At 38.1% G+C, this 18,710-nt stretch overlaps 2 protein-coding genes across 2 annotated transcripts in view; both read left to right on the top strand.

Annotated features, from left to right (window-relative positions):
- Window positions 1-18,710, top strand: part of LOC127444744 (vacuolar protein sorting-associated protein 8 homolog) — an 84,208-nt gene that overhangs the window by 56,045 nt on the left and 9,453 nt on the right. Inside the window, 7 exon segments of the mRNA XM_051704306.1 lie at window positions 6,292-6,408; window positions 8,130-8,181; window positions 16,541-16,657; window positions 16,826-16,897; window positions 17,734-17,760; window positions 17,762-17,854; window positions 18,547-18,603. Coding sequence (XP_051560266.1) covers window positions 6,292-6,408; window positions 8,130-8,181; window positions 16,541-16,657; window positions 16,826-16,897; window positions 17,734-17,760; window positions 17,762-17,854; window positions 18,547-18,603 — 535 coding nt within the window.
- Window positions 1-18,710, top strand: part of LOC127444918 (uncharacterized) — a 239,234-nt gene that overhangs the window by 18,989 nt on the left and 201,535 nt on the right. The window lies entirely within an intron of this gene.

Consider the following 18,710-nt stretch of genomic DNA (forward strand, 5'->3'; position numbering starts at 1 on the left):
AAAGTGTTCAATTCCTCAGACATTCAAACGAATGTTCAGTGAGCCGGCCCACTTGGATGCTACCTGAGTGCAACAGATGACCTAATCACTTCAATGTCTTGCAAGAAATACTCCAAAAACTCCAGACAGTAGGAGGCATAAGCACAAAGAGTATGCAGATTCATCCACAAAACTGTCCCTAAGGAGTGTTACTCAACAAAACAAACTCCAGCCGCTAGGCGGAGCCAGCACAAAAAGAAAAAAAAAAAGGCGCTCAGTTTCCTTGAACAGTCAAGTGAATGTTCTGTGAGTCAGTCCACTCGGCTGCAGCGTGAGTACCACAAGATAACTTACTCACTCCATTGACTTTATGAAGGACATCGCTTGCTGTGGGCATGTGAATGTTTTACGGCCATCCTTAGCATCTATTGTCAATTTGGCCGGGAATATCAGGGCAAAAGCGACCTTCCGTTGATGTAAAAGTTTCTTGCATTCCTTGAATCGATCGTGTTTCTCTCTTGTTGAATTCGCAAAGTCTGGGAAAAAGAAAATTTTGTGGTTTTTCCAAGAAAGACTTACTTCCTTTACTCCTCGCCTCATGTAACACAAGATCTTTATCGGATGATCTCAGAAATTTGGCCAGAATTAATCGGGGCCTGCATCACTCCGCAGCTCGCCAAGATGGATCTCTGTGAGCTCGCTCGATTTCCAGCTTATGGCCTGTTACGTCAAGCATATTCGGAATTTCACCATATCCTGACCTTCTTCTGCCTCAGGAATTCCGATGGTACGGACGTTATTCCGCCGGCTACGGTTTTCCGTGTCCTCCAACTTCTCCCAGACACACTCCAAATCCACCTTGGTCGCTAACGGATTAGCAGATAGTTCCCTCTCCGATGACTCCAGATAATCGTTCTGTTTCTTGACATCCCCCACTCTTGTAACCACCTCAGAGAATTTCGTCTCTATGGCAGTGATCGATCGACGTATCACTGCAAGATCTTCCAAGTCAGCAACGACCTTTGTCAGCATTGCCGACATGTTCAACATCTCTCGCCGCATTTCCCGCACTTCTCCGACTAAATCGACTCCCTGGCTCGGGGCCTTCTCGGGAGTGTCAGCTTGAGCACGTAAGTGTATTTTAATGCTCCAGAGCCCAAGGATTTTGAATTCTTTGACATATTGTCCTCCTAGAACAGTTATGGAACGGAGTGTATCGAATCTCACAGGTTTGTGTCATTAAAAGTGTTAAAACTAGCAAAGTGCGCAGAGCTCGCCATTCACACGTCCGATCCTTGCATGGCGTCATGTGACTCCGAGGCTTCCAGTTGTTTATCTTTATCCTCTCGTTCGCTGCTGGAGAATCTCTGATAGGAGTTTGCATGCTTTGTCTCATAATGCTTCTTCACGTTATATTCTTTCATAAAAGAGACTGTCTCTTGGCAAGTGAGACAAACGCAATTATTACATCTCTTAGTGATAAAATAATTAGATTTCCAATGCTCATTAAAGCGACGGCCCTCCTGATCTACTTTACGTTTCTTTGATGTGGCCATGGTGGCATCCAGATAACAATCCTTGTCCTAACGTAAAGGTCACTCACTCACCGTTTACAACTACACCTGGCCTAAAATGTAGTGTTGCCACCATGTGTTGACTTTGCATGATTTGTAAATTATGTGTGGCGGCCACATATAATATATTTTAGTAGACAAGCTGCGGGCCATTTGGGCACCCCTGCATAGGGCAACCTTCCTGTAGAATTTAGTTCAACCCAGATCCAATACACCAGGGGTCGGCAAACTTTTTGACATGGAGTGCCATTTTTTTATTTTCCTGATTGTCAATGGTTGTGCCAAGTCCACTTGTGAAAATGTTTCTATTTTGCATTTTTCTATTTTAATAATTTATTTTTCATTACAAATGATATTATCAGCATAACAGTTTGAGTGAAAAATTTGTGCAAAACCCGGATGTGAAAAATCTTACATGTGAATTTTCACAGAGCATCTTGTGAAAGTGCTTTAATGAAACAAAACCTGTCCTTTTGTACAAAATGAGTTAACACAGTTAATGTCACAAATTTGCTTATTTGATTACTGATCATAAATTGTGTGGATTCTTAAATATTTCTTACATTATGCCATACATTTTTAAAAATCACACAGAGGGGTGATTGCTAGCACGCAAGCAACAGCGAGAGAGAAGCAGCCTATTTTATTTATATGACGTTTTTTCGCACTTGCATTCCAATCTACATCTTGATGTAATCCTACCTCATGATCACGCAGCATGTTTTCATTAAATGAACGGGAGGCTAAACACTATTATAGTGTGACGAGACTCGCACTGCGTGTGCAAGCCATTCGTGCATCACAAGCCAATCAACTGTTTAGCCCTTTTCAGTGAATCGAACCTGCAAAATCCTAAAACTTTATTTCCAGGTTTAATTTATATTTTGAATAGACTTGAAAAGATTTTTGGACCCCACGATGTGGGTTTATGTTTTCTCTCTTAATCTTTTAATGTAATTTTGAATGTGTCCATGGTTTAAGCATGGTGTACCTGTATGGTGAGTTGGAAATCTCAAGGATAAATATTTGTGTTGTCCTTATTACATCACGAGTTGTTGAGTGAAAGCAAAAAGAAACAAATCAAACACTGTAAACAAAGTAGTGGTTGTTCAACTTCAGTGGTTAAACAATGTAGGCTGTCATCTGCGCAGCCTGACCAAAGCAAAGCGGGCGTGTGTACTCGCGCGATTAACCGAAAGTGAAGCGCTGCTGGCTCGTGACGCTGGGTTCACACATCCTCCATGAGCGTGGCGTGAGCGGGGCGCATAAGTGAGGCGCATGAGTGGGGCGCATGAGCGGGGCGGTCGTGTTGGACATTCACATTGGCAAGAAACAGCAGTGCCTCTGCGCAGGAAGTAATATTATCTATGGGGTCCTACGCCAAATTGTTTCTTTAATAAGGTCTAAATAAGCTGAGGTTATTGCTGCTTCAAGGACAACAGCGGGCAGTCACGTGCTCTTCATCTTTATCAGCACACCTATATACACAGAATTACAAAATGTCTGGCAGTTTATTAATTCTTTCCTTTATTAAGTTGAGTTTACTTGCATGCAGCCATATAAATTGTATTGTACTCTAGGTTCATTTTGAATCATTTTGATTTGCTTTTATGTCTTTTCTATAATCTCCTAATAATTTTAGTGTTGTACTGCACCCAAAGCCGCTGAGCTCGGCGTGAGCTGCGCGGCAAAAATAGGCTCAACGCCGAGATTATCCGCTCGCTGCCACTTCTGGGACTTGTCACCTCGTGACTCACACTTGCGGTGTAAACGGTGTCATCTGTTAATATGAGCGGTGAAACGAAAACTCGCAGCTCACGCCTCGTCCACAGAGGATGTGTGAACCCGGAGTGATGCGCGAATGGCTTGCACGTGCTGCACGAGTCTGTTGGGTATACTGCAGTCTCATCACATTTTAATTTTTTGTTTAGCCTCCCATTCAGCTCATGAAAACACGCTGTGTGATCATGAGGAAGGATTACATCAAGATGTAGACTGTAGTGCAGGTGCGGAATTTCATATGAATAAAAGTCTACTTGTCTCTCGCCGTTGCTGGTGTGCCAGTGATTACCTCTCCGCGTGCCAATGCTGGCACGCATGCCATAGGTTGCCGACCCCTGCAATACACTGACCTGTAATTTTCATGTAACCCCTAAGACCTATCCCGTGAATCAAATTTGACTACATTTATTCTATATAGTATGCCAAAAGCAGTATGTCAAATGAGTAGGATGTCCGATTGCTCAGTATTCATAAAACAACAGGCGAAAAATACAGATGACCTACTGCATCCCCCTGATTCTAAAGTTTGCATCCGTTAGACATTTTACTATAATGCCACGGGAACTGAGAAGCGTTCAGATCCTCTATATATATATATATATATATATATATATATATATATATATATATATATATATATATATATATATTATTAGAGCTGTGAGGATTCAAATTTTTAATCGCAATTAATCTCGTGATTTTTCATAGTTAACAGTGAGATTTTAAAAGTGCTGAAATTTTAATCTTTATATACTTATTTTCTGTCAAAATGCATTTATTTCCTTCTTTGGAAAAAACAACAAAATAGAACAAAATATGTAACAATAATGCTTTTTTAACATTTTCCAAACTCTACAGTATAAAGACAAAAATTTACTCTAATAGCACCAATTCAAGTAACATGAAATCAAGTTGACTAATTGCTAGAACTACTTTTCATTGCAATGCACATTAAATCTCTTAAACCCTCATCCTCCACAATATTTTTCGTCATCAGGCTGTCTTTTCACTTTGGATAAAGAATGCACATTATTTGTTTCAGGGCAGCATGCGCTGCATTGAACTCCATATGAAAAGCGCATCTTGTTTTGCTTTTAGCACTGGCACTGCAGATGGAAATATCATTAATCAGAATTGTCTGATAGTCATTAGCCGACACTTCAGAAGCTCGGCGGCAATGGTTACAAAGTTGAAATTATGTTAAATTTGAGTGGAGCGTCAGCAGACCCTCCACGAGAGAGAACAAGCTGCACAGCAGGCTTGTAACAATTGACATGCTTATGTGGTAAAATGCTGACTTACAAAATTAAGTGAAGAACTTAACTTTTGTCACAACAAAACCAGAGTAAACTATTTATGTGGTTGTTACTACTTTATATGTTTGGGTCAAGGGATGAAGTTTGTCCGGAAATGTATTCATAACACTCACTTGCATACCTGAAGAACATAGTTTATTAATAGCCGAGACGTAAGCTCCTCATCAAATGCAGTCCACACACTGACATTGCAGAAAAATTTGGACGCAAGCTTCAAGAGCAGGGATTTAACACTTCTGCCCTAAAGAATAAAACACTGGGATCCCATGACCATGGAAAATATGGAAATATCAGGTGATTTTAAAATGGCATTTTCCAGGCTTGGATAAATCATGGAAATGAATAAAGTCTTCGAAATCATGGAAAAGTCAGTTAAATTAAATTCTTGTGTAGAGTAAAACTTGCTTTCAAGCCATAGTGATGTCTGAATTGTGAGCTAATCGGTCATTAGAGGTGGTTCTATTCAATGAATTGTCTGAAATGATTTGCCAATTGGTCTGAATGGTGAATTTGTCTGAATTTGAATGATTTTCAAAAATCACTATTCAGTTATCCTAAACAACTTGAAAGGTCTTGGAAAGTCATCTAAATTAATTGGTCAAAAAGTGTTGGAGCCCTGAAAGCAACCCTCAAAGACCAAGTTTCAATAACTCTTCAAATACATTCTGAGCATTAAGGTTGGTTATATTGAGGAATGGAGCTATAAAATCAGAGGAATGTTCATGCTGCAGTTGTGTCCTTCACAGCAGCATCTCCTGCATTACTGCCAGTGTTTGTCAAGCCACGCCCAGGGGTTTACTCCTTCAGTTCATCTGCTTTTTTTTGGAAATGTCAGGCAAGAGAAAGACAAAACGATCTTTGATGTCATTTTCCACATGTTATCAGAGCATTATTTTCTGTTCCTGCCACAAGCCAATTTCCTGTCCTGTGTAATTTGGTTTCTCGTTGTATTATCAGTGGCAGTAAATGTCAGTGGCTGCCTTTATCAGACCTGCCTTGCGCTCTTTACCACCACTCTTCTCTTCCTCTCCTTTCTCATTATCATCATTGCGCCTGTCACTCCTTGTTAATATACTGTACTTCAGTGGTTCTCAACTGCTGGGTTGTAGGTCTGTACTTAAATGATTGCAGACAGCAAGGAGAATGTTATGATAAATGAAAACAATAAAATACAACTAACTATATAATCGTGCTGTTAAGATAGCAAAATAATAACTTTTTTGTGAACAACTTGTATTTTGGTAGAAGCTAGCCAAATGAGACAGAAACCAACATGGACATGTTGTGTGACATGAGTTTATCTGTGAGGAATCTGTTTCATTTAACGACTGACCTACTGAAGAGTCAGTCATAATTTGTTTTCTATCTACTGTGTATTTGTATGATTATTTTTTCTAAAATACTTTTACATTCTGAATACTGCTTACATTCACACTTCGGTATAACTCAATTACTCGCGTCACATCACGGACATTGAACAACAACACTTATTGCTATCATATTGTTCTATGTACTACCTGTTACCATATCGCTGCAACATTTAACCTACTGCTATTATTCAATATGTAAATTCTTGAATATTATATAATATATAAACCGATCAGCCACAACATTAAAACCACCTGCCTAATATCGCCTAGGTCCCCCTCGTGCCGACAAAACAGCTCTGACCTGTCAAGGCATGGACTCCACAAAACCTCTGAAGGTGTCCTGTGGTATCTGGCACCAAGACATAAGCAGCAGATCCTTGAAGTCCTGTAAGTTGCGAGGTGGGGCCTCCATGGATAGGACTTGTTGGTCCAGCACATCCCACAGATGCTCAGTCGGATTGAGATCTGGGGAATTTGTGAGTCACACTTGTGATGTTTGCGGGTCAAAAATTACCTGAACATACATGTGTAATATTTTCCTTTTTCAAATTTTTTTTTTTTAAAGATATGTAATAACACTCATTTTACTAAAGTAAAAACACTTTTGGGGGATTTTAAGGTATTTAGACCTTATTTAGCTCTAAATTACTAAATTACACGTTTATACTAAATTATGTTATCTTCAGTAAAAAACCTTTTTGTCAAAACATCACAATTTGACATGCATTGAGGGTCTCTGGTGACATCTGCTGGAATAAAAAAAGAAATAATTACATGAAGTAACAACTCTGGCCAGTAGATGACTTCAGTGATTGGCTGATCTCTATAAGCTCATGTTCTAACAAACTTAATTTCTAGATATGATCAAGTTATGCACTGGATATATTTAGACATTATAAAAAACTATTATTTTTCAAATTGTAGCATTTTTCTAAACCACTTGTTTTGAAGTGTCAGATTTTGCAATGATGCCCCCATATGCTGTCAAAAATGACAAAGCTCCACAGTCAAATCTGATTGTGTAACAAAGAAAAGATAGAGTTATTATTTTGTTACCTGTCATTTATTTCAAACATCAAAATTCTTGCATAAACTCTGTCACACAGGGGTCAGACTCAGACTTAGACCTTTGTGGAATGTCTGGTATTTGTGGACAGGTTTGTCTACACATGTGAGAGCCAAATGTCCTCGTCTTTTTTTTTTTTTAAAAAAAAGCTCTTAAATTGGTCAGATAATGTTGATCTTCAAATCTAGTACTGTGCACATGTTTTTGCGATGATTAGGTTTTGGGGTAGAGTTTGGAATTAGAAAATATTGTTAGCCTGATACGAAATCAGTGGAAGTCAATGAGAGATCACTAATATAGCCAAACAAACCTGTATGTGTGTGTGGGTTTTTTCTGTATTGTGCATGTTGTATAGTCTCACCCCTTCATTTATGTGTGGTTGTGTTCTGCATTGTGTCTGATTTACTGATTTTTATTTGACAAAAATACTCTGTATTACAGTATTTCCCATTCATTTCCTATGGTGGGTCAAACATTACTCAGAACATCACAAGTGTTGCTTTTTTTGTTTTGTTTTTTTTTTTACGACCCCTTAGACTTATCAAATCAAGTCCAGATTTGTTTGTGTGTTCAAATAGCTAGTACAGGAAAAGTCACCAAGTCTTTTACCACTCAGATAAAGGATACCATTTTTTTATTAAAGAAAAAAAAAAAAAAATCAAATCGTGTCCAAAAAGACCCGAACAGTGCACAAGGGCTAGAGATTACTTTAGCCTCTATGTTCTGGTCAAAAAGCCTCCCTAAAAGGGCCGCCATTGTTTCAAGAGAGGAGTAGTCCTCCACAATCGACAGCCACTTCACATTAAGATCTGGATTCATTTTGTTGTGGAACGCTCACTTTTCAAGATCCTATCAATTCCCGATAGATAAAATCATGTCTTGTCCTACTTTTTTTTTTTCCTCATTGAATGTTCTCTTTTACTTGGAAATGTGTCACATTCTGAAGTAAATGAGTTGTGAATGCTCTTTCATGTTTACTTTAAAAAAAAAATAAATAAAAATCTTTCTCTTTTGAGCTTTTACCTTTTTTCTGCTGTTCCAGAAACTCTTTCAGGCAATTGGTCCTCCTCTTCGTGAAGGAAAGTCTCCTCCAGGTAGAACATGGAAATAAATTGCACCTGTACACGTAGAACAACAACACTCACACACATATGCACCTGCTAAACTAAAGTGCACATATTCACGTTTTCCCATTTGTTTTCTTTCGTAGATGAGCATGTTGTAATGGGAAATAAACTGCTGGTGTACAACAGGTGAAGTGACTTTTTTGCATAAGTACTTCCCTCATACCCACATCACATGTTTATTTAGCTATGGGTCCTTTTTCATTTAAAGCACATTGTTACACTATATGGCCAAAAGTTTGTGGACACCATATGTGCTTGATGAACATTTGATTTCAAAACCTTAGGCATCAATTTCCCCCTTTGCTGTAATAACAGCTTCCACTTTTTGGGAAGGCTTTCCACTATACTGTATGTAGTAACATGGCTGCAGGGATTTGCTCTCAGACACAAGGCTATCAGTGAGGTCAGGAACTGATGTTGGTCGATGGGGCCTGACTTAAAGTTGCTGTTCCAGTTCACCCCAAAAGTGATCAGTGGGGTTCAGGTCTGGGCTTTGTGCAGGCCAATCAATTTCTTCCACGCCAGACACAGTAAACCATTTCTTTATGGACCTCACTTTGTTCACAGGGGCATTGTCATGCTGGAACAGAAAATGGCTATCCCCAAACAGTTGCCACAAATTTGGAAGCACACAAAGCCCAAGCCATTACATAAAGAAATATTAAGATTTTTCTTTACTGGATTTAATGGAGTAACCAGGTTTGTTAATTAGAAGGGAGTGCCCACATACTTTCGAGCATATAGTGTATAATGACTTAATTGGCTGGTTAACTTTTGTAGCTTTAAAAAGTATTAAAGCCTGTTAATCATACAGGAAGGACAGGTCATTTAATGAGTATTATGTTACATTTTAATCCTTTTTTTATTTTCTAAATGTATAGGCTACTTGAATCCTTGATACTGCTGTTAAAAAATTCAAGCACTGTTTTCTTTATGTACACAGTATCTCTGTTCTATTGTTTTTATTTGTTTTATTTTATTACTGGCTGTTTACTTGTGAATAATTGCTTGAGAACTTGAAACAATGTTTATTTAATTCACAAATTAGTTTGTGTTAGTTTTTTTTTTTATATGGAAATTGGTATCAAGAAACGTCAAATTTCACTGATATTAGTACCGGCTATTGAAATTTTGATATTGTGACATCACTACTTAGAATGCATTTATATTTTAAATTGGCTGATCCCTTGCCATAGAAGTGTGAGAACCCCTGCAATCGACTAGCCCTAACCCTAAAAGAAAACGTTTAATTAAAAAAAACTAACAACTTATTTTAAAACTTAAAGTATGTAATTTCTGCTCCACTAGTGCCATCAAATGGAAATGCAAAAATAAACTTTGTATTCAAAACAGCTTTCTGAATACGCCCCTGGTCTGCCTTTGGTCAAACAAAGAGATAGTCCCACCCCAACTCACGCCATTGGTTGTGTAACGTTGTTGGGGTGGGTCTAAGTGAATCGCTCAAAACAATCGGAGCAATTTTCAAAGCACTATAGAAAGACAGTGCTTACAATTTTTGAGAAAATGTACCTATGAATGGCTTACTTATAGTTGTCTATGCATATTAAGATGGGATAGGAGAAAGTATATTAACACAGAAAAAGCTACTTACTTCAGCTTTAAAAATTGTTTTACTGAATGAGGAAGTCCTGGAATGTTCTCCAAGGGAGATTTTGTCAGATTTATCTAATTACAAGGGTCAAATTTTGTCCCCAACCAATAGCTAAGGACTGTATGTACACTCACAGTTGCATAAATTAACACACCTGGTTCCTTTTTCAGTTGTTGCTTGGCAGGACAGGCCTATCCTTTAGGAAATATTCCTGAAAATTTGGTCACTCAGGTGAAAAACCAGGTCAGTAGTTTGATTAAAGTCAGACTGCACTGAGTAAAGATGAATGTGTACTTTTGGGGTAGTGTATTGCTAATTTCCACAGCCACACACTCATGTTCAGTACAGCTCAACACAGCGACATTTAGTTGTATTCTGTTTATAAAGGGTCTGTGTGAATCACCTCTCATTCTCCATCTATCATATACAGCACAGCTCTCACAGAAGACACAAGTGTGTGTGTGTGTGTGTGTGTGTGTGTGTGTGTGTGTGTGTGTGTGTGTGTGTGTGTGTGTGTGTGTAGTATTCTCAGCAGGGCTTTCAGAGTGATTTCCTCTGTGTTAACAATCAAAAGTGCTCAAGTGATTTGATCTGTGCTGGACAACCTCCAGGAAACATAAACATAGACATGGAACTCACTCACACACACACACACACACACATACGATCTAAAGCAATTCTCTCTTTCTCTCATACAACCACACAGAGTGCTGTCACTCTCTATAGGTTTGACTGAAAAGCGTGACAGACAGGATTGTTTACCCTGATGAGGTGCAGAGATGATCTGTACTCAGGCAAGAGCCAGAGGTTGTGGGAATGTCTCAGAGAGTGTGGGGTGCAGGACGCAGGACAAATTTGCTACAATGAAGCGTAGTGCTACACATCAGCTCTCAATAAGGTGTGGCCGATATGACAAATCTTATATAACAGTATGAGAAATATTTGTATATATTATTGTAATTTTATATATTGTTGCGGAAATTCAACCCCAAAATGTGTTGTACTGTAAATTACATAATAGGGCTTAATGGTAAGGTTTTTTTCTGCTACTGAACTTTTTATTTTTCATTAAATATTGAGTTTTCTTTACAAAAAAAAAAAGAAAAGAAAAAAGTTACAAACAAAAAAATAGCTTGACAATGCAGAACATTACTGATCGATTTGTAGATTTTATCCCATTCCTACTGATGGTATTCTCACAATTTTGACAAAACCTTATACTGTATAGATACTATAGATAACGTTATCATGGTAAAACGTTTAAATCTGCATTATTCACAACAAAAAATAAGTTAGTTCAGTTTGCAAGGCATAAAAACACATTTACAAGATTTTGCAATTTATCTAACATTTTGCAAGAACACAGAACTGGCCCGACAGGTCAAGTGAGAGTTCTGTAAACTGAGCCAAACCTATCTCAAACTGGCCCGGGGCCAGCGGGCCATCCTTATTGTTGAGCAATGTAGTAATGTATATATTTTTAAATCCTGATAAACCAAATAGTTTGATTATTCATTACAAATAAATCTGGCATTATCATAAAACATCTTTAAAACAAGACTTAAAACAGTAATACATTATAAAAATGATGAGGTGATCAAGGTTTGAAGCCATTGTAAGCTAGCGGTCATATGCACCTGTGACCATACATCAGTTGCTCCAATTTGCGACATTGTTCTGCAACTGTAAACATCCACTGTCTACACTGGGTGTGAACAATGTATCGAGAGGCATCAAAATTTCTGTAAGTCACTCCCATTAAATAACTCCCATAAATCGAAGCTGTCTACAGTGGAAGTGCTTGTCTGTGACACAGTTTTCAGAGTAGGCTGTAGTTGTCTGCATGGTTTGGGATTTTTTTTAAATCGTGACACAGATATACTGAGGAATATAGCAGAATCTATACCAGTTGACACATCCCTTCACATGGTAGAATATACTGTTATGCTGTCCATCCCTATTCTCAGTGGCTCCTCCTTTGTTTTACTACATTATAATGTTTGTGTGTGTGATGTCTCTGATGTGTGATTTTAAAGGTGTGTGTGTGTGTGTGTGTGTGTGTGTGTTTAAAAATAAGAGACATTTGTCACTACGTAAATGTAATGTTTTATTTGAAGTATTATCTTTTGGGCCCTAAGAGGTCATGTTCAAAGAGACACACATGCACAGAGAGACTCCTGTTCTTCTTTGATCCTGCAACGCAGTGACAAATCCACACAAGCCCAGTCACACACACACAATGGACCTTCTCTATCACACCTCCCCTCCCCTCCTCCCACTATGAAACACAACATGGGTATCACAAAGATGAGCACCTCCAAATCATGCAAAATTACCTCTCTTTAGGTGTGTGAATAGGAGATAATGGCTAATCTTCTGGTTCTGTTCTTGCAAAAACATACACTTTCTAGGTGGAAAGTGTTCCACCTGGTCACCATGGCAACTAGTCAATCCTGTACTGTACTTCAGTGATAATGGGCTGAATTTTGTTTCAGTTATTATGTGGAGGTATTGGCCCATGAACGCATACCTGCAGAATAAATAAGCGAGAGCTTAATAATACAGTGCTTTTGGAAACTTGAAACCTGTATATACAGTACAGGATAATACATAATAAATTTATTTGTAATGCATTCTTAGAATATACAATATCATTGTGTCTAAAATCACTTACTGTTAGGGTATGTAATGTATTTCATTAAGGACACACTTCGTGACCGGGAAAACAGTACGTTCTTTTGGAATGCATGCTAGTATTCCAGACATACTTCATCCGGCAATGTGCGTATTGACCCGTGATTAGAATACTGGATATGATGTAATAACAACCACAAAAATAATTTACTCTGGTTTTGTTAAACAAGCACAGTTTAGGCACAAGGAACACATATCTGGTTGTTATTGCACAATAAACCCTGACAGGGTGATCAGGACCCCAACACGAAGTGGAAGGATCTTGTACCACCCTAAAGGGGTTTATTTTGTGATAACCGGCTGACTGTACACTATCCCGCTTATTATTCATCTACTAACCAAATAAATAAATACATGGACATAAAATATTGATTTGTGTTGAAATGATGTAATTTGACAACAAAGAAATTGAACAGCTGAAATCAACCTTCGGTTGTGTTGGTGTTTACTTTGTAAAAATGACTGTCTGACTCCTCAATTTTCAGCCTGTTACAAGACTACTTGCCAAATAAATAAATAAATGGATATGAAACATTGATTTGCACTGAAACTGTGTAATTATGCAATAAGAAATAAATCGCTGAACAGCTGAAATCAACTTCCGGTTTGCGTCAGAATTCTGTTGGTGTTTACTTTGTAAAAATAACCATCTGACTCCTTAATATTCAGCCTATTACAAGACTACTTGCCAAATAAATAAATAAATGCACATGAAACATTGATTTGAGTTTAAATTATTTTATTAGCTAGCTTGTAGAGATCGCACAGTGAGCCAAGAAGCAGGCGAGACGGCTCGCAGAACCCGGATGAGCGGTTTGAAATGTTATCCCCAGATGTGCGGTTGTTGCAGAGCAATGTCTGACCGCTGGATGGCGCCATTGGACAATCAGAATCAAGTGCTCCAGAGAGCTATGTAATAAATGCGCTTATATAATATCTGAATGTGTGCACATAACACATGATGTAACATTAAATTTGGTGCATGTTTTAATGAATTATTTTCTTTAAATGTATGGAGCGGCAAGCACCACTATTACTATTGCTAATACCTAGGATTAAGCTAGCCGATCTTTGCAAGACGGACAATGAAACGGGCAAAAAAATCCAATAGACTTACATTGAAGGAGGGATCCAAGTCATTTCTAGGGACCAGAATATTATAGAGACATAGGGTTGGGCTCTTTTGACTTAGGCCAATAAGCATCCACCCAGAACACCCTAGTAACCACCAAGTAATGTCCTAACAACCTCACAGCAACATTTAAGAAACCACTTAGAATGCCTAAGAAACTGAATTACAACATCCTGGCAACCACCCACAACACCCTAGTATCATGCAGGCAACTTTTGCATGGGCGAGCACCTCTCACATTTTCAGAATGTTAAAATCTATTTATGTATTATAACTGTGGATATGTTTATTTACAAGAACATACAGTACTGATAAAAAGGTTAGTAAAACTTTATTTATATAGCACCTTTTAAAACCTTGTTTACAAAGTACTTTAAGCTCCTCAGACCCCCGTGTGACTGCTGTGTTCATTTTCCATTTCCCTTTAGTACCTAATAACCAAGCAAAAAAACAAAAAACAAAATCTACAGCAAATAATTTTCATAATTTATTTCCACATATGTGGACAGCGGGACTAAGGGGCCGTTTACACGACAACATTTTCAACTAAAAATGGAAAACTTTTTATGCATTTTGGCTGTTTGTTTACACGACAACGACATTTTGGGGCCTGAAAACGGGTTTCAAAGTGCACGTTTTTGAAAACGATGCCATTATCGTCTCCGTGTAAACATACAAAAACTCGAATTTGTGAAAACGATGACATCATGCGCACGCGTATTACGTGTTATATAAAGAATGATGGATTGATAGGCATCAATTTGAGATGTATAATTATCAATATGAATACTGGTGTCTGTGCAAATAACAATAATCAACAATTTATTCATTTGGAGTGTTTTGTATGGAGTGTGAACATTGTACAGTAGGCAGAACCTGCAATTCTTGAAATTAATGTATGGATTCAGATGGGGAAAATGTATTTGTATTTTAATTATTTATTTATTTACTTATTTTATTTAATGTACCTTTACCCTGCAATTCATTCACCCACTGCTTTTGTATATAGCCTATAGACAGAGATGTGATGCCATGTACAGTATTCAATGATATGCTTAGAATATGAAAACATGAGGCAGTGAAAATGCATGTTAGATCCAGTGTACACAAGACCTCTCTCTCCATCAGAAGATATCCATATATCAGAGTTCTGTCTGATATCCAAAGCAGTCAACATCAACAGCTTGTTATGTTAACTTACTCTCCTACCAGCCCAAGAGTCAGCAGGGGGAATAAGTTGTGACATTTTAAGTAATACCAAGCTATAGAAAGTCAGATTTGTTTTTCATCAAATATTTTATTATGTGTCCAGGAGTGTTGGTTATTCATGTTTTTGAGACATTATAGGCATTACAGCTGATTTTCTATAAAGCTGAATTAATAATTCTTATAAAAGTAATGGCCAGCATCATCAAATCACTGCCAATATTAAAATAAAATTATACATTATACAATTTTGAATCTATGTACTGATTATCTTTGTCCCATGTCTGCCAAACAAGTGGTCCAGATATCATCTGCAGCCTGAAACTGAACTTTTGGTCAGATTTTAGGAGTGAATGCACTTAGCTGCATAGAAAGCTATAGGATGCTCCCTTGCCCCCTATTTAGTGAATGACTTAACCTCCAGTGTACTATCTGTCTGCACTGGTCTCAGAACTGTTAGAAATGTACCTTATTTTCATCCAAACTCCATATAAAGCCTCTGAAAGCAACATATTCTCAATGTGAAAATGCTTAGTAAATATATAGAAATGCATTTACTATGGGGGGGCCTGGGTAGCTCAGCGAGTAAAGACACTGACTACCACCCCTGGAGTCGCGAGTTCGAATCTAGGGCATGCGTAGTGACTCCAGCCAGGTCTCCTAAGCAACCAAATTGGTCCGGTTGCTAGGGAGGGTAGAGTCACATGGGGTAACCTCCTCATGGTCGCTGTAATGTGGTTTTCGCTCTTGGTGGGGCACGTGGTGAGTTGTGCGTGGATGCCGCAGAGAATAATGTGAAGCCTCCACACACGCCATGTCTCCACGGTAACGCGCTCAAGCCACATGATAAGATGTGCGGATTGACAGTCTCAGACTCGTCGTCTGCCACCCGGATTGAGGCGAGTCACTACGCCACCACGAGGACTTAGAGCACATTGGGAATTGGGCATTCCAAATTGGGGAGAAAAGGGGAGAGAAAAAAAAAATGAAATGTATTTACTAATGTTAACGAATAGAACCATATTGTACAGTGATAACAAAATAAAACAATAACCAAATTTCAATTAATATGAAGAGAATTTACCACAGATGTGTTAATGTTAAAAATATTAAAAATAACCAACATGGTTTTTCAACTTTTGAGGGAACGCGGTCCTAATTTCAACATATGTGGACATCATGTTTATCAGCACGCTGACGCACAAAAAATTTACAGATTTTTTTAAAGCCGCATATCAAATGAATCTTGAGATGCTACTCTTTACAACCAAACAGGTTTCAAAGAAGGCACTTTTGTTGGCGCTGCACCAGTAGCAGTGCTTCCTGTATATCAACGTCATGCTGACGTGGTGCACCAGAAGTTTAACCTTTAAATGACAGTGTAGAGTCTTGCGAACAGTATTTCAGTTTTAATTCATTTAAATTATGCATTGCTTATAGTGAAGCCAGAATGCAACATCCACACATGTGGACACGGGTTGCAGAAGGTAAATTAAGACATACTGTATATATGCACACAAAGATTCACATACAGGACCTGCTGTGTATTATTAGGTGTGCCAGGTGTATTATAAATGCATTATAATGCATTAACAATACCTTTTCATATTGCATTATAAATACAGGTTTCAACTAAGGTATTAGTATGATTTGTTTATATTTTACACTTTCATGCTTTTTAGGTGTTTGAGTTCCTCATTCGTCTGCACTCAGTGGAGGCTGAACAGGAAGAAGTTTATCCCTACATCCGATCTCTCCTCCACTTCGACACTCAAGAGTTCCTCAATGTCCTGGCGCTGGTGTGCATCAGCTAGGCCATAAATCAACACTTCTGACTCAATAAATCAGAGTTTAACTGATATTTATGTTCTTGTCTCTTGGCTATCAGAATGTAGAGCTTTATTGTACATCAATTCATTTGACATCCTTTAATCAGAACTGAATGTTAAAATCTCCTCACTCTTTAGACATTTGAGGACTTCAAAAATGACAAACAGGCTCTGGAGTATCAACAAAGGATTGTGGACATTTTACTGAAGGTGACAGAAGCATATTTCTTTCTCTTTCTCCCTCATGCCTCAATCTCACTCACTCTCGCTTTAGCTCACTCACTCGCACACACATGCTCACCGAGTTTTCCCCCCATCTGTGTAAAAAGCATTTGGCTCTGGAAAGATACTTCTCTCTGTTATTAGAATGTAAATCATGGGAATGGGGTAATTTTATCTGCTGGAGAGCATGCAGCCTTCCTCCCCCTCCTCATCACTGCTTATCAAAGAGTCATCTTGAGCTACTCAAATCAGCATCCACTCGCTCTCTTTCCCCTACCCACTTTCTATCACCTTATCTCCTCTCTCTCTCTCTTTCTCACTCTCTTTCCAACGGTAATCATTTGTTCATTCATAAAACACAGAGAAAACTACCTTGTAACACAATAGACTTAATACTGTAACATGTTCTCCTAAAGATGACATGTAATTTGATGTTAATAAAGTTTTAACACCTTTTCCAGTTTAATATGCAGAGACAGTCATTCAAAGGTTAGTTCCCCCAAAAAGTGTAAATACTCTGTCGTTATGAAATCATTCATCTGTTTGAGCATCCCGATTAGCTCGACACAGCAACATTCCATTGGTGCAGAAATGAAACACTTTAGCTTGAAAGACCCCACTGAAATTAGAGTTTTGTAGTCCATATCTATTAGCTTTGAAGCCATCTGTATGCTAGTGTACTTCTAGAAGTTGAAAAAATGTATAGTCATCCTCATACATTTTTTGTCCATTAAAATGCTTTCTAGAATGAGAATGTCCCCCCTTCTAATACCAACTACTACAAAGTTTCTGTATGTGTGTATATGTTTTCGTGTACTGTCCAGGTCATGGTGGACAATTCTGACTTCACCCCCGTCTCAGGTCGGCTGTCTTTTCACCTTCCTGGCACGCCAGCTCGCTAAACCTGATAACACCCTCTTTGTTAACCGGAAGCTGTTTGACCAGGTGCTGTGTCTCTACTTTTCCTCGCAGTCCATTTATCAGTGCCTTTCCCATTTGCAGCTTTCTGGTGTTTTTTTTTTTTTTTCTTCTTTTTTTCAAACTGAGAGATTTGAAATGTGTTAGTTTGGTGAAAACAATTAGCAGCTTCTATAAAAATAGCTGTTTCACATTGGAAGTGTTATGCTTGTTTTTCTGCATGTTAAGTAGTTCAGGATTTTGCACTCTTCTCTGGGGCCTGTTCTACCTTAGACTGCATCAGTCAGGAGATCTTTTCTGCTACCATCGGGAAATCTGACATTTTATTTACTTATGTTTTGGTTTATTTGACAGGGACAATACAGAATACCATTGCTACATAAGTTTTAAGCAGCAGATGCTCTGTACACAGGCTTCTAGCTAATAGCTAATTTGCTGCACATGTCCCTGGTTAGGCTTTTAGTTAAAAACAAAGCAAGGGACAACAAAAAGAAAAAAAAATCAAAGGAAACTAAAAAATAGGACATATAGAAAATGTTGTAGACAATATATAGACTGTATACAGCAATTTTAAGCAATTTTTTTTTATACAATTGAACACTTTCAACTCTGTCTTTTGATTTCTAATGGTTTTTAATTTACTTTAAGAATTATTCTAACTTTCATGCTCTAAAGGATGTTGTTCGATGTATATTTTATCTACTGCTCATCTTTCTTAGGTTCTGGAATTCCTGTGTAGTCCAGATGATGACTCTAGACATACAGAAAGACAGCAGGTAGAAGCACAACACCATTTTTTTTTTAATTGGGTTTAGTATGACTCAGGCGTAGTAAAACATTGTTTGTTGGGTCATTTGATCACATATTAATGTGATGCCTTGAT

This window comes from Myxocyprinus asiaticus, chromosome 8 (genome assembly GCF_019703515.2).
Source record: "Myxocyprinus asiaticus isolate MX2 ecotype Aquarium Trade chromosome 8, UBuf_Myxa_2, whole genome shotgun sequence".
NCBI classification, from domain to species: domain Eukaryota; kingdom Metazoa; phylum Chordata; class Actinopteri; order Cypriniformes; family Catostomidae; genus Myxocyprinus; species Myxocyprinus asiaticus.